Here is a 14,948-nt window from a genome sequence, read left to right as displayed (position 1 = left end):
CAACTCTTTTTAATGAAACATAATGCAACAAGAAGCTATTCAAACTGAATTTGCATAAAACGTTGATCTGGATCTCCCTTACAGATTACACCAATCCCAGAGTCTTTTTAAAACTTCATTCTAGCAAATCATTGAGCAAACAGCAAAAAAAGCTAACTTAAATTCTAAGCTTAGAAAGAAAAAACTGTTCCAGCTCCCACACTCACATCCAGCGTCTGGTCTACATTTGGGGAAACATTATATTAGAGAGTGAGTCTCCATTAGAGAAGCTCTTAAATGGCAGCAAACGAGTGGCATGCATTTTCTTTCACTACATGTATTTGTTTCTAAATGAAACTGCTGACATTTTTTTCCCATCTTTTCTTCCTGTTTAGTGTGGACTTTGTTAAATGGTCGTCTCAGGGGATGCTGAGGATGAGTCCGGACGCCATGAATTCCCTCTTCAAACCCACTATAGACCACATCATTCAGCACCTCAGTAAGCTCCTTTTATGATTTGACAAGTTTTAGTGCACAAAGATGTCAAGAAGTGGAAAAAAAGACGTTCACCTTCAGTCCAAAGTCAATCCATCCACATGCCAGGGTTCTACATTAACCCTATGACCCCACCCTTACATTGACGTGTTCTCCCTACCGTGACAAAGGTGGATAAAGGTGGAAAGATTTCATGTAATCCATGGACACCAGTGAAGATCACAAATCATTGAAGAAAAAAGGTTCAGAGCACTGTCTAGTGGGTCTAGATGACCCTACTCCCAATGTTAAAGTGCCTAGGATAGCACAAGGGTTACAACAAAATGCAAGTCAGGTGTACAAAGCTTGACATCAAGATGGCAATGGCATGCATAAAGCAAAGTTAAAAAAATGCAAATGTTATTGTTTATAACTTTAGATTGAATTGGTTTTTGTTCAAGGAGATTTGTTTGTCTAATGCTAATTTAAAGTTCCACTATGATCATCGTTTAATCGACTTCCAAAGTGTTTCCAGGGGTCTTTTCATTATGATTATGTTGTTTTGAGCCAAAACTACAAAACCTGTGTCGTTTTCTAAGACATAGTTTCTGCAGAGCGGCATAAGTTGATTAGAAATTCCCCTCCGAGTTGTGGGCGAGGCTGTTGGCAAGTAGCAACCCCGCCCCCCCTTCCCCTCCCTGTTGTTGAAAGCAGGGAACTTAAGGCACGCCCAGCATATTTTCTACGTCACACATCAGTTCTTTCTCAAACTGCATTTTTTCATCTGCGCCTGATTCAAAAAGATTTGAATAAAGAAATACTCAGAAATGCAAGTTTAAGCGTAATTTTCTTCATAAATGTCCTCCATCATCAGAAACATGCCACAAGAACATGCTAAAACACCAAAAACACAATTTTCTAAGGAGTCGGTCTTTAAAACTGTTTGGAAAACTTTAAAAAACGTGGAATCCTTTTGAGTTGCATTCTCATATGTTGGAGAAATGTTTTTGTTTCTCAGAGATCAAAAAGACTTTGTGGTTTAAACTTGCAGTCTGCATGATTCATGATTTCCTCTGCCGGCAAAATGGGTCACATTACTTGAGCTTGGATTGGTCTGCATGGAATTTAAAATGCTCTCTCACACTGTAAAACATTTGTCTTTTGTGGCTTCACCTTCTAAAACGGTCACCATAAAAAGACTTGAAATCCTTGGATTTTAAGGGGTAACTGTCAGGAATATGTGGGAACCAAAATGCCAGAGACTGAGCTAAAACAATGGAAAAAAAAGATAAAACAATGAACAACCGTTCATTGTTTTATCTTTCAAAAGAGTCCTATGCTATAAAACATTCAACCTGTTGTTTTCCTGTTTCTTTTTCTTTATTCTAGTATCTTCCGCCATTTTTTGCTGCTTAACTCCTTCTACAATTTTTCAGCTTTTTTAACCATTCAACTATTCAAATGTTCAGCTTTTTCCAGCTTCAAATCCTTGAACTTTTCAAGATTTTCCAGGATTGAAATACATGGGAAATCCTTGGTCCAGAAGCTCGCTGGTTCGATACCCAGCGCTCACATTTTTCACAAAAATATCTTTTTTGTTATTGTGCTGTTTTTACTTTATTTATGGTCAACGTTGATCGTGTATTTATTTAGATATATCGATTTTTTTTTGGCGAATTATTACCCCTTTAGTTTCATTTTCATTCGGCAATGTAGCATTCAACCCTGAATGTTCTTCTGGAAATGCAGCTGCTTCCATTTAGGGTTGAGGTAAGTGAGGAGACTTTGTGAAGGCCGACTGTGGAGCTGAGGTGTGACTGATTGTAGTCATCATTGCTTCATTTTTTGTGATGTGTAAAGCAGAGGCGGAGCTAGGGGGGGGGGGCTTCCACTCCTCCACCTTCCCCCAGTTTTTGAGTGTTCTAGGATTTGTCTTTCTAGCGGTAGCTCACAAAACATCTGCTGCATTGATCTGCAAACATTTTTACAGCTTGGATTTAATGGAACTTTGTGTTAAAGATCCTTTCCAAAGGAGATGTTGACATAAAATCGTTTTTGTTAAATATTTTCCCTCATTTGTGATTTTTGTTAAAAAAAAGTAAAAACAAGGGGAGAAAAATGGATTACATTGAAAAAAATCCGTATTAATTTTATTGGCCGGATCACCCACCTCTACTTCTCGTTTGTCAATCTTGGGGGGCTGTGAGGTTTTTATTTTTTGTTTTTTTTTGTTTTTTTCTTCTCTACTTCCAGTCTTCTCGTTCTCCAACCGAACTAAACAGAAATGTTTGCTTATGCTTCCAAAACAAACTTTTAACCATTTTTGTGATTTACTCTACATTTTCTATTAAACCCCAGAAAAATGCAACTAAATAAAAAGTAAAAAGCAAATTCAGAAAAAACAAAAACTTTTTTTTCACACATTCTTGTTCACTAGAGAAGTCCTGTGCATTTCTTTTCCAATTTCTGTCCCCAATCAACTGTTTCATGACAAGGCTCCACTAATACAGAGCTGGGCTCTGGTCTCCCTGGGCTTTGACAGCTTATGAGTTAAAGACTGAACTATGAGAAAACGTTGAATTGATGTTGTTTGATACTGAATGGGTCTTGCTTGAGTTGCTCATGGAAACCTGTCAAAATCAAGATAAAAATAAACATGTTAATAATGTTACCCGAAGCTTAACAACAAAAGTAGTGTCTTTGTGGCGTTTTTCTGATGAGATAGGACAAATAAAGAGAATTAAGCTTAAAATTGCATTTCTGGGTTTTTCCTTCATTCAGGAGCAGATAAAAAAATAAAGTTTGAAAAAGATGTTTTTTGTGACTTAGAAATTATTCTGGGCGGGCCATAAGCCCCCTGCTCTGAACAGACAGCCCCCAGAAATGGGATGTGGAAGAGGGGCGGGGTTGCTCTGCCCCAACCGTCCCACCCACAACTGATGGTTTAATTTCTGAAGAACTCCCGCCGAAACTATGTCCTAGAAAATGTCACAGACGTTTTGATTTTCATATTCATCATCAAAAGACCACTGGGAACACTTTACTAGAGTAGATCAAAAGATGATCAGAGTTTAAAGAAACTCCTGTGTGAATGTCAGAAGAGTGTTGAGGATTGGCTGAGTTGGAAGTACCAATCTAAGTGTATGAAAGTGACAAAAAATATTCATATATAAACCCATTTTAGCTGTTTTATGTTGTTACTCTGGTAGGAATTAGGAATGGATGTATTTGTATGATTTACTATTTTGTGTTTGTCCCCTCATAGCTGAGCTCTTTGAGAAGCCGGAGGTGTGCGACATTAAGTTCCTCTTCCTGGTTGGAGGTTTTGCTGAGTCGCCCTTGCTGCAGCAGGCCGTGCAGAACATGCTCCAGGGTCGCTGCAGAATCATCATCCCTCATGACGTCGGTCTTACCATCCTCAAAGGCGCCGTGCTGTTCGGCCTTGACCCCAGCGTCATCAAGGTCCGCCGCTCCCCGCTGACCTACGGGGTGGGCGTCCTCAACCGCTTCGTGGAGGGTAAGCACCCGCCAGAGAAACTCCTGGTGAAGGACGGGACACGCTGGTGTACCGACGTCTTCGACACCTTCATCGCCGCTGACCAGTCTGTGGCGTTGGGTGAGATGGTCAAACGGAGCTACACGCCAGCAAAGCCGTCCCAGCAGGTCATCGTCATCCATGTCTACTGCTCCGAAAAGGAGAGCGTGAGCTTCATCAGCGAGCCCGGGGTCAGGAAGTGCGGGACCCTGCGCTTGGATGTGAGCGGAACAGAAAGCACAGCCCAGCGCCGCGAGATCCAGACACTCATGCAGTTCGGTGACACAGAGATCCGGGCCATGGCGGTGGACGTTTCCACCGGGCGCACGGTCAAGGCTGGCATTGACTTCCTAAGCCATTAAATACAACCTTCAGAGAGATTCTGTTCCAGAGGTCCTGGGAGCAGCGAGAGGGAAATCATGCAGCTTACACTCAAACACACAAGAAGTGGTGATCCGCGGCTCAGTCACTCTCTGATGAGCTCCAGTAAACAAAACAGAACAGCTGATCTTAGGCTAAAGCTCCTACCAGAGAATTCTAAACAAAATCAGTTTTAAAACTGTTTGTTCATCCATGGTAGTACAGTGTTCCCTCGTTTATCGCCAAAGGTGCGTTCTAAAAATAACCCACATTGGTGAAATCTGCACTGTATACAACTAAAGTTGTTTTAAGGCTGTAAAGCTGCTCGCTACACACTTTATGCTCCTCCATCACACAGATATGAACATTTTCTCTCCCGTTGAGACTCAAAGTTTAAACCTTCATAGAAAAATAAGTCCAGTATTATAGAATAAAAACAAAGATCTGATCGCGAGGAGGAAGTTGATTGACAGTATCCACAGCCAATCAGAACACAGCACAAGTTAAAAAACAAAGCATGAAAGGTTGCTCTGAAGAATTCTGCAAAACGGCGAGACCGTGAAAGATGAACCGCCATGTAGCGAGGGAACACTGTAAGACCATTTCATCCTCCGTCTAAAGGCGTTGTGTTGAGCTTGAAGGCTGACTCATTTTGATTCCTGATCCTTCCAAAGCCATAAAGTGTTTCAGGACAGCAGTCCAGATTGAAGCTGTGAATCCACCGGATGGTTGTTCTTCTGAGTTTCTTAGTCACAGCAGGTCATTGTTTAGCCGTTCAGTTTGCTTCCAGCTTCACGCTGTTCAGATGACAGCTCTGCGTTTATTTATACGCTTTCAATTTATGGAGAAATTAGTATTGGGTTTAAAAATGAAAATACTATTTAGTGTGCAGTTTTAGGGGGCTGTTGCTGAAGTTCTGCTTGATTCCGTCCTTTGTCTGAAGCACGTGTCTGTGGTTTCTTTGTTTCTTAACCGTAGCATCAAATTCCTCTCTTTAAGTCAGACAGTTATTGAGCCGTGGAGCTTTTCTTAGTCGTACTAACCACAAAAGCAAAACTTTTCTGAAAGAAAACCAGGAGGAAATCAGAAATATGAAGCTAAATTGATGAAAGAATAAGAATGTGTAACTGAAAAAACAGAATAAATGGCTAACTTGAAACATGTTTTTAGCATTTATTATTATGTAATCACAAGTATTTTAAATCTATAATTTATTATGTTTAGTAGGTATTTTTCCTACTTTGAATGGCACATTCTGCCTTGTTTTGCTTGTCTTGAGGATGTTAAAGTGTGCAGTTGTGGTCAGCGACTGAAGGAAAGCTGTAGTTTTGACTCTAGAGTCAAGAGAAATGTGGAGAACAAGTTTGGTGTTTTCCAGATGTGAGCTTGCAAAGCTGCAAGACTTGGAACACAGGAAAACAAGTCAAAGGCCTCACAAAAAAGTAAGGGATTAATCTGATTAACTTATCCGTTTGTTAGTTTAGCTTTCTCACTTTCTATTTCTGCAGACTGTTTTGTTCTCCTGATGCAAAGCTCTGCAGACATTTGAATCCTGATCCTGGAAAGTTTTCACTACTACTCCTTGTTAATGATGTCCACTAACAGCAAAAGCTGCTACCTGAAGTCCTGTTTTCAGTGCTGCACATTTGATGAGGCAGAGAATACAATCCCACACGTCAGATTGTGTGGTCAACAAAGCAAAGTGTGGTCCCCTGAAGAATGCCAGGAAAGTTTGACCCACAAATGGTGAATTCTGGGGCTGAAAGTGGAGCCATCAAACATGCCTAACTGCCGCCTGTATGCGCTCATGCATCTGCGCTGTGCACATACGCTTTCTCCGCTCTCCAGCATCCTCAGCTCTGCTGCGATTGCATGACGAAGACGCCGAGCCAAATGTAACAAGGGATTTCTGTAAATACAAAAAAGGAAATACTGTACAGATTTGTAACATTGTTTGAGCAGCTTTAGAATCCGAGGACGTGTGGTTTTTCATGGACATTTCACAGCTGTTTTTGGCACCAGCCATGCATGCCGGGCCAAGACAGATGGATGTGTGGCCTTGTTTTTATTTCTTGAATACCTCGTTTTAGGGATCTTCAGTGACGTGGCTTTGAATCTGTTCACATTCATCCTGCATCCCATCAATTGCCTGAAGGTGTTTGACACAGAAATGACGAGCACGCCAGTTTTCCTCTATCACTAGAAAGAACTGAAGCCATGGACGTTGGTATAGCAATGAGACTGTACTTATTTTTACACTGTGCACCAGTTCCATCCTCTCTATAATGAAAACTTATTTAGGAAATCCTTACTTCAACTGTTTGATATGGACACCAATTGCTGTCAAGATTACTCAGCCAATCAGAACACAGAGGTTCTTTCTTCTGAACCAGAAATCACTGAGAATCAAACTGAAGTCATAGACCAGCATTAGATCCATGCACCCAAAGAGTTGACACTGCAGGTTTGATCTTTACTGCTGCTCCCCACCTGCACAGGAAAGGATAGGATCATGTATAAAGGTGCGGTAAAAGTCAACACCGACCCCTCCCTTTCTGCTGTACTCTCCTGGAGAGGCCTTTGGAAGACCAGACAGAGAAAAGAGGCTCTTATAGTCTAGAAAGCAGTCACTCGTCCAACAGCAATCACTTCAAACACGCCCACAGGCGTGTTTGAAGTGATTGCTGTTGGACGAGTCAACTGATCTGTTGGTTTGATCATCAGAGACGTTCAGAGGTCAAATCAACCATCATCAACCAACCCTTTTTCCTCATCTTTCTGTAAACTTTGTATTTTCCAACAACCAACCTTACCTTCTGAAAAACTACGTGTCAGACGACAGGAACACAAAAACCTGGATTCTTTACCTGAACGCAGCATCACCATGCTTCTCACCTCCAAAGGCACGCAGTGTTTACACAAGTTACCTAGTCATTCTATTCGAATAACAGTTCTTGATCTGAGACCTTTTAAACGTGTTCTTTATAATCCTCTGTTTTCATGATATATTTTAGTAATAAATTGACCAATCAGATGCCGTAATAGAAGTATGTGGTCTCACGTTGAACCTTCAAAACGTGTGACTGACAGATTTTCCTGAGCCCACTTTCAAGTGGTAGGGGGTGTGGCCTTCCATCCAGCTTACTACTGATTGGTGAGAGCGGTTGCCATAGAAACACTGATGTCATCTGGCTCCAGCATGGCGACAACCCTATCACAAAAAAAGTTGACGTCATTTCATTGGAGCCAGAAGTGAGAGTCATTTTCTGTGACACCATACTCACTCGGTCCAGTTCTCATTTACAGTCAATGGTTGTTTGCTTCTTCGTGAAACAAATGACCTCCTCCAAGTGCAGCTACTGCTTTGTTTTTATGGCTTCATCCTCCTGCCATTGGCTCCAACTCAAGCTAACTTCCAAGCAATCAACACTGGACTGATTGTGAAACCATCTCCAGGAGCAACACTCTGCTCTTTAGACTCCCTCTGATCGTGTCTGCTTTGCTTGAACCTTTAAACTCTTTGTGAAGTGAGACTGAGTCCTATCGACACCCGTGCTGTCATGAGAGCCCATAAGAAAACGTCATGCTTGCCTGCTCGGTGATTCATTGACAGAACATGCTGCACATCATGAGGTGTAAAAGGGCAAAAGAGAACTAGAAAGACAGGATGATGATCAGCTACTTTGATCAGTTGCTTGAGGGTTCCTGAAGGCCTCATCCTTTTTTGAACTGTGAATTAAGTCTTTTATTTCTTCTCTGTGTAGAAAGCTGCACATGCTGCAGCGCCCCCTACTGTCCTGTACTCTTACTGCAAAGCATGACTTGCATGTGCCACATCCAGCCGAATGATCCATCCATCCAACCGCCGATGATGATGATGATGATATGATCTTCACCTTTAACGCTGCCAGGGCTGCACTGTCTTTGGAAAAAATCCAAATGTTTTGTACACACCGGATCAGGCGAGCAACAGTTCATGACGTATTGTGGTTTAAACAAAACCGATGACAGAATCCAGTAGTGGTCTCAGGGGAAAGCTGCCTCCTGCTCCTTCAGAGTGACGAGGGGCAGCTATGTTCTTCCAGTTAGATGTGATAACTGATCAGCTGAAGCTCTGAGCAACATTTTTGTGTGAGAGCAGTTAGATCATTTTAATATTGTGTCAAGGAAAAAAGGCTACAACAAAAGTCTAAAAAAAAAACATTCATATCCACCTGAGAAGGGTCAGTGGTCATTTCCAGACCATAATATGCAGAAAGGATGCACTAAATTCTTCAAATAGTCAACATTATTGCCCAACGTCAGACCGTACTGAGAAAACTGCAAAGGGAAAAGAAATTCAAGAGTGAAAGCTCAGGCCAAACGCAAGTTTGAGACAGAGGGAAGCTGTAAAGCATGGTGGTGGAGGGTTGATAATTTGGGGCTTGGTTTGCATCAACAGGACCTGAACACGTTCCTGTCATGACGTCCTCTTTACAGCATAGTATTGCAAAGGTAAAAATCAATAGTGGGTGACTCATAACATGAAGCTCAGCAGCAAATCTAGTTCTATGAAATCCTGTTGTGGGACATAAGAACAGATGTGTGTAAATGTTAATGAAGTGTGGTTCTAAAGAAGACAGGGGTCAAACCCCTTAAAGAGATGAGAGCTGAAGGCATCAGGTTTGTTCAAACTGTTGGATTGTGGGGTGTTTTCACAAACTGCATCTACACTTATGTTTGGTTTTTGTTCAGTAATGTAAAAACCATCTTTTCATCTTTTTTGAAAGATCTTCAGATAATTTAGTTGAATGATTTTGTTTATGCCTTTTTGAATGTAGTAGATCCAAACTAATGAAGACGAGTTTGAAAAAGACAATAAAACCCACTTTCACAAGCTTCCCATAGAACTCCTCTGAGCGTTTTGTGCAAACACGAGGCCGACATGATCCGCAGGTTCCTCCTTTGCAGCATCTTCATACCCAAAGCCTCGTTAAATTCATTGGGCTGTCATTCAGCTGGCATGACAAATGTGTGTACTCAGTCACTCTGAAGCGAAGTGGTTCAGCGTTTTCAGAAGGAGATCAGCTGACTTAAACCATTTAGAAGCTCCTGCTAATTATTGTTCAACATCTTCAAATAATCCGATGTAAAAGTGAGGAATAGCTTATAGTTCAGCCACTCCTCTATTGCTAATGCAGAGATGCTTGTTTTCTGTTGAGTTACGTGGTCGTTCAGCTACACCGTTTTGGTTGGGTTTTGATTAATTCCATGTATTAACCTGTTAGGAAGTCACCAAATAAACATGAATATTTCAAATGATTTTGTGGAGCCTCTTCTGTTACACATTTAAAGGGGTTTTAAATCACATTTTCCTAAAGAAAGAGCATTGCTTCAGTTTGGGAAGCTGCTTCTTAGTGAATTTGCATATTCACTGATTTAACTTTGGGACTGCGTGGTGGTGCAGTGGTTAGCACTCTCACCTCGCTGCGAGAGGGCCCTGGTTTAAATCCCAGGTGAGTCCTTTATGTGTGTGAGTTAGAATCTTCACCTTTTTTCCAGGCACTCCAGTTTCCTCCCGTAGTCCAAAAAAGTTCTTCATAGGTTGATTTGTGATTTCTAAATTGTCCTTACAGGTGTCAATATCTGCAATTGAGTCTTTGGGGTGTACCCCACCTCTGCCTAGCTGAGATAGGCTCCAGCAACTAATGTGACCCCAAAGGAACTCTGTGGGTTCAGAAGATGGATGGAAGATTTTAAGTTGTTAGCTTCAATCTATTTCAGTGAATATTTGTTTTTTTCCTTCATTAGCAGAAGACAGGAATGACCCCACAAAGTAATCCTAATTAGAGGGAAGAAAACAGGATAAATTGGGAGGGGGGGGCTCTGCTTTGTAAAGCAACACTCCCACCAAGTGGATCCACTAACAAGTAGCAGAGGGTCTGAGGTTGAGCCATTTTATTGTCGGCTCTGATGAGCTTATGAACACTTAAAAGAAGATGAAGGGGAGTTAAGAGTTAAAGCAATTACAGACTGAGACACAATTGAAATGTGCTCAAAGACTCATCTCTCTGTCCCGCCGTGTCACACCAGAAGAAACTGCTTAGAGAAGACCCACACATAAACGACAACAAGCTAACTCCACACAGAAAGAACCCAGTTTTCTCTTTCTTTAGTGGTACCCAATAGTTGTGACTGATTCAACCCTCTGACTAAAACAGGCCCCATGTTTTTAAGGCAATAAATAATCATTCAAAAAGCATCTTTCAATATTTTTCTCCATAAAGTTTTATGTATTCCCTGCAATGTTTCCAAACACCCCTTGGGGGCACAAGTACTTCTGTTAAGGAACCACCGCCCTCACATTTCAAAGACGTTCTGATTCTGTGCTTTGCTTCAATCTATTTTAATCTATGAACATTTAACAAAAACGTGAGGGGAAACTCAGTCCCATCCTGGACAATCATCTTTTAAGTCCTCAATTTAAGTAACTGCCATTTACACTGAGAACAAATAAAAAACATTTGTATTTATATCTGTGGACACAAAATACATCACGCAAAATGTAACACATCCAGTGACCAATCAGAACGAAAGAGAAAAGTACTGAGGGTTATTATTGAGAAACTGATCTCCAACATTAGTTGAGAAGGCTGTCTGTCATTCAGAAGGTTATTGGTTCAAATCCCAGACTAAACAGTCCCTCTGTCCAAGGCCAGGTTACGTCCCTCTGCATTGCCCTCAGTTGTTGAAAAGTAATTTAAAACTTTTTTGTTTTTCTGTGTTCGATTGTCCTTTCAAACCAAGAATACAACTCCAAAATAAGGATGACATAATCATTTGTAACCCTTGTGCTATCCTAGGCACTTAAACATTGGGAGTTGGGTCATCTAGACCCACTAGACAGTGCTCTGAACCTTTTTTCTTCAATGATTTGTGATCTTCACTGGTGTCCATGGATTACATGAAATCTTTCCACCTTCATCCACCTTTGTCATGGTAGGGAGAACACGTCAATGAAGGGTGGGGTCATCTAAGATAGCACAAGGGTTTTAACTGGTAAAACGAATAAAAATAATAATAGATTTTTCTCTAAAATGCCTTTCAAAAACTCACAACTGCCCTCACAGGAGGATTCAGCCTGTCTGTGGGTTAACCTGTTCAGGCCAAGCAGCAAATTTAAGAATGAACTGTGTTTGCACAACATTTCTGGGCAGTACATTCAACATGTGGACAAACACACAACCATACTTACTCACACTAAGAGGTTCAGCCAGGACTCATTCTGACAACTCCACATTGCATTTTAGGAGGGAGATATTTCTGTCTGTTGCTGCTAAGAGTTGACAATGATTTGTGACGGGGATTAAACAATCATATGACAGATTTATGACCCCAGCACCTGCAAAGAGGAAAATGAAAAACTCCCCCCTCAGTAGGTTACAAAAACGTCCATGCATGAACAATTCTTACACCCCTCAAACACCCCCATGAATGATTCACCCAGCCCGAGTATGAAACTAAACACAAGCACTTATTCAGCAACCAGAATACATTTAGGCACTGAGTGTATTATTCTTAGAGAAGTGGAGGTAGAGAGCCACTCAACCCTCCACAGGGCGAGGTTGTTTTGAGCCAAGCTGTGGTGTGTGTGTGTGTGTGTGTGTGTGTGTGTGTGTGTGTGTGTGTGTGTGTGTGTGTGTGTGTGTGTGTGGATATGTGGTGTGTGTGTTTGGGATATTCAGGGGAGGGAGCTGTGAAAACGTGGTGAGAGGCCACAATAGGTGTGGTCCATTTTCCTCAAATGGCTGTGAAGGAGAGCAGTTGCTAGGGCAATCCAGGGGGGAACCGAACCGTCCAAGTGGCCCTTCAGCTGCCCTCCCACATGTGCGCTCCTCTTCCAGCTAATGGCAGGCCTTCAGAGCCCCCTGATGGGCCAATGAAACAACGCGATGGGAACAGGGAGCGTGACCCGCTTTGTGCTGTTTGGAACGTTTCTGGCACCAAAACGGTCGGAAAGGGATTTTGTTAGGATTTGTTTGTTTGAATGGAACATTTGGATAACCTCCCTATAAGCGTTCAGGTGTAAAGGCATGCCTGACCACTTAACACACACACACACACATGCCCACAATCGGCCGGGCATGCTCACACAGGTGAAAGCACTTGCGCTGGTTCTGGCACCAGAAGGCAGACAGATGTTTGTGAGTGAAGAGCCAGAACCAAGCCCACCTCATACCCAGACGCTGGCGGCACGAGTCCGGCTAACAAAGTGACACCTCACACGCCAGCGTGGAAACTCTCACAGACTGCACCCCCTCCTCTAGTGAAGCTCACACAGGAAACACTCATGTTCGCTTGTTATGTAAAGCAGCAGTTGTGTGGGCATGGACGCAATCACTGACCTGGCCTTTGGATGTGCCACAATCACACTCATGTCAAACACTTATTATAAAAGTGTTAATTATATAACGTGTTTTGCACGGGGGCGTCACCACTGTCATCAATGAACGATGGTTTCTTGTGCCCAGATCTGGGAGTGAGGCTGAATCCTCTGTGAGCTGCACTGTCAGCCTCTGTGATGAACCGGGAAGCGCACCTCACGACTGATGTCGGACCCACGACCCTGAAAAGACTGAACTGTGTGGGAAATCATGTATGATGATGTATTTCCTGTTTGTTTGTGAGAACAAGTGTCCTCAATCCACTTAGGCTGTGAAAGCAGCAGCTGAGCCCTGCAGAGCCACTCCTGTTGGCTGTGGCGAGGTGTGATCTCAGACGAGGCCTTGAGGCGACGTTCCAGGATGTAGAGCTCACATCACAATGAGCTGGACTGGATTCTAATTCTGTCCCTTAGCTCAGTGGCCTTGGCCTTTGAAACAGCTTGAAACAGCAGGAAAAGGCTAGAAAATTATCCAGAAATCAACACAGTATTTAGATTACCCCTTCATTTACAGCATTATTAGCATTAGACACACACGAAATTGTTGTGTATCACACTGTAGATATAGAAATGTCATATAATACACATGAATGCCCATCGTGGTGGAAGGGCCCGACAGGAAGGGTCAAGTGGCAGGTTTAGTATTCATCCTGAAAAAATGAGAACGCATTTCATCAAATCAATTGCTACCTGGACCTGCGTAACCTGCATAACGCACATAACATTTAGGTAGATGTGCTGTTTGTCTTTAGATTTTCTTGTGATGAAAACAAACACTAACGATCTTTCTGTCTGCCTGCCTGTGTCTCTCTTTTTCACCCATCTTTTCATCTCTTTTAAAATCTCATCTCTTTTTAAAAGGAAAGGGTCAAATCAGAGGGTAAATATGATCAACTCTGATTGAGAATGCATTGACGTTTAAGGTCACACCTGATGATAAAGCTTAGACTGATACAGTGGTGTGAGAAAGTTTGGGCACCCCTGATAATTTTCAGGATTTTTGTTCATAAATCTTTGGTTGTTCAGATCGTCAATTTCAGTTAAACGTATCAGATAGCAGATGAACACAGTGATATTTGAGAAGTGAAATGAAGTTAATTGGATTTGAAGAAGCTGTGAAAAAATTAAATAGGCATGACAGCCTCCAATCGCTTTCTAGAGCTTCCAATAAGAGGCTGGATTCTGGTTGAAGGTATTTTCGACCATTCCTCTTTGCAAAACATCTCCAGTTCAGTCAGATTTGATGGCTTCCAAGCACAGACAGCCCACTTTAAATCACACCACAGATTTTCAATAATATTCAGGTCTGGGGACTGAGATGGCCGTTCCAGAACATTGTACTTGTTCCTCTGCATGAATGCCTTTGTAGAATTAGAGCAGTGTTTAGGGTCATTGTCTTGTTGAAGTATCCAGCCCCGGCACAACTTCAACTATGTCACTGATTCTTGAACATTGCTTGTAAGAATCTGTTGATACTGACTGGAATCCATGCGACCTTCAACTTTGACAAGATTTCCAGAACCTGCACTGGCCACACAGCCCCAAAGCTTGATGGAACCGCCACCAACTGTGGGTAATAAATGTTTCTCTTGGAATGCTGTGTTCTACCGCCCTTTGTTATGTCCAAATAACTCCATTTTAGTTTCATCGGTCCACAGCACCTTATTCCAAAATGAAGCTGACTTATCCAAACGTGCTTTAGCGTTCCTGAAGCGACTCTTGTTTGTGGCAGGAAAGGCTTCTTCCACATTACTCTTCCATACAACATCTCCTTGTGCAAAGTGCGCTGAATGGTTGAACGATGCACAGTGACACCATCTGCAGTCAGATCACGTTGTAGGTCTTTGGAGCTGGTCTGTGGGTTGAGTTGGATTGTTCTCACCATTTCTGCCTATCTGAGATTTTTCTGGGCCGGCCACTCCGGGCCTTTTCTTGAACTGTACCTGTGGTCTTCCATTTTTTCACTATATTCCTCACAGTGGAAATCCACAGCTGAAATCTCTTAGCAAGCTTTTTGTAGCCTTCGCCTAAACTATGATGTTGAACAATCTTTGTTTTCAGGTCCTCTGACGGCTGTTTTGAGGTTCCCATGTTGACATTCTTCAGAGTAGATGCAGGATTGGCTTCACATGTGTATGTAGGTCAAGGGTCAATGAGCTTATAAAACAAATTTTGTGT

The 14,948-nt window shown here is 42.2% G+C and overlaps 1 protein-coding gene across 4 annotated transcripts in view; it reads left to right on the top strand.

Annotated features, from left to right (window-relative positions):
* The window catches only part of hspa12a (heat shock protein 12A), a 69,016-nt gene extending 59,370 nt beyond the window's left edge, over positions 1 to 9,646 (top strand). For all 4 annotated transcript variants that reach the window (XM_011484067.3, XM_004076919.4, XM_078932288.1 and 1 more), the window contains 2 exons: positions 375 to 478; positions 3,719 to 9,646. In XM_011484067.3, coding sequence (XP_011482369.1) covers positions 375 to 478; positions 3,719 to 4,350 — 736 coding nt within the window. In that variant the 3' untranslated portion in view covers positions 4,351 to 9,646. The remainder of the gene's footprint in view (positions 1 to 374; positions 479 to 3,718) is intronic.
* The last annotated feature ends 5,302 nt before the right edge of the window (positions 9,647 to 14,948 follow it).

The sequence above is a fragment of the Oryzias latipes genome, chromosome 15 (genome assembly GCF_053564925.1).
Source record: "Oryzias latipes strain Hd-rR chromosome 15, Olatipes_Hd-rR_3.1".
In the NCBI taxonomy this organism is placed as follows: Eukaryota; Metazoa; Chordata; class Actinopteri; order Beloniformes; family Adrianichthyidae; genus Oryzias; species Oryzias latipes.
The sequence above is the reverse complement of the archived record's forward strand: the minus strand, read 5'-3'. Positions and strand labels throughout refer to the sequence as shown.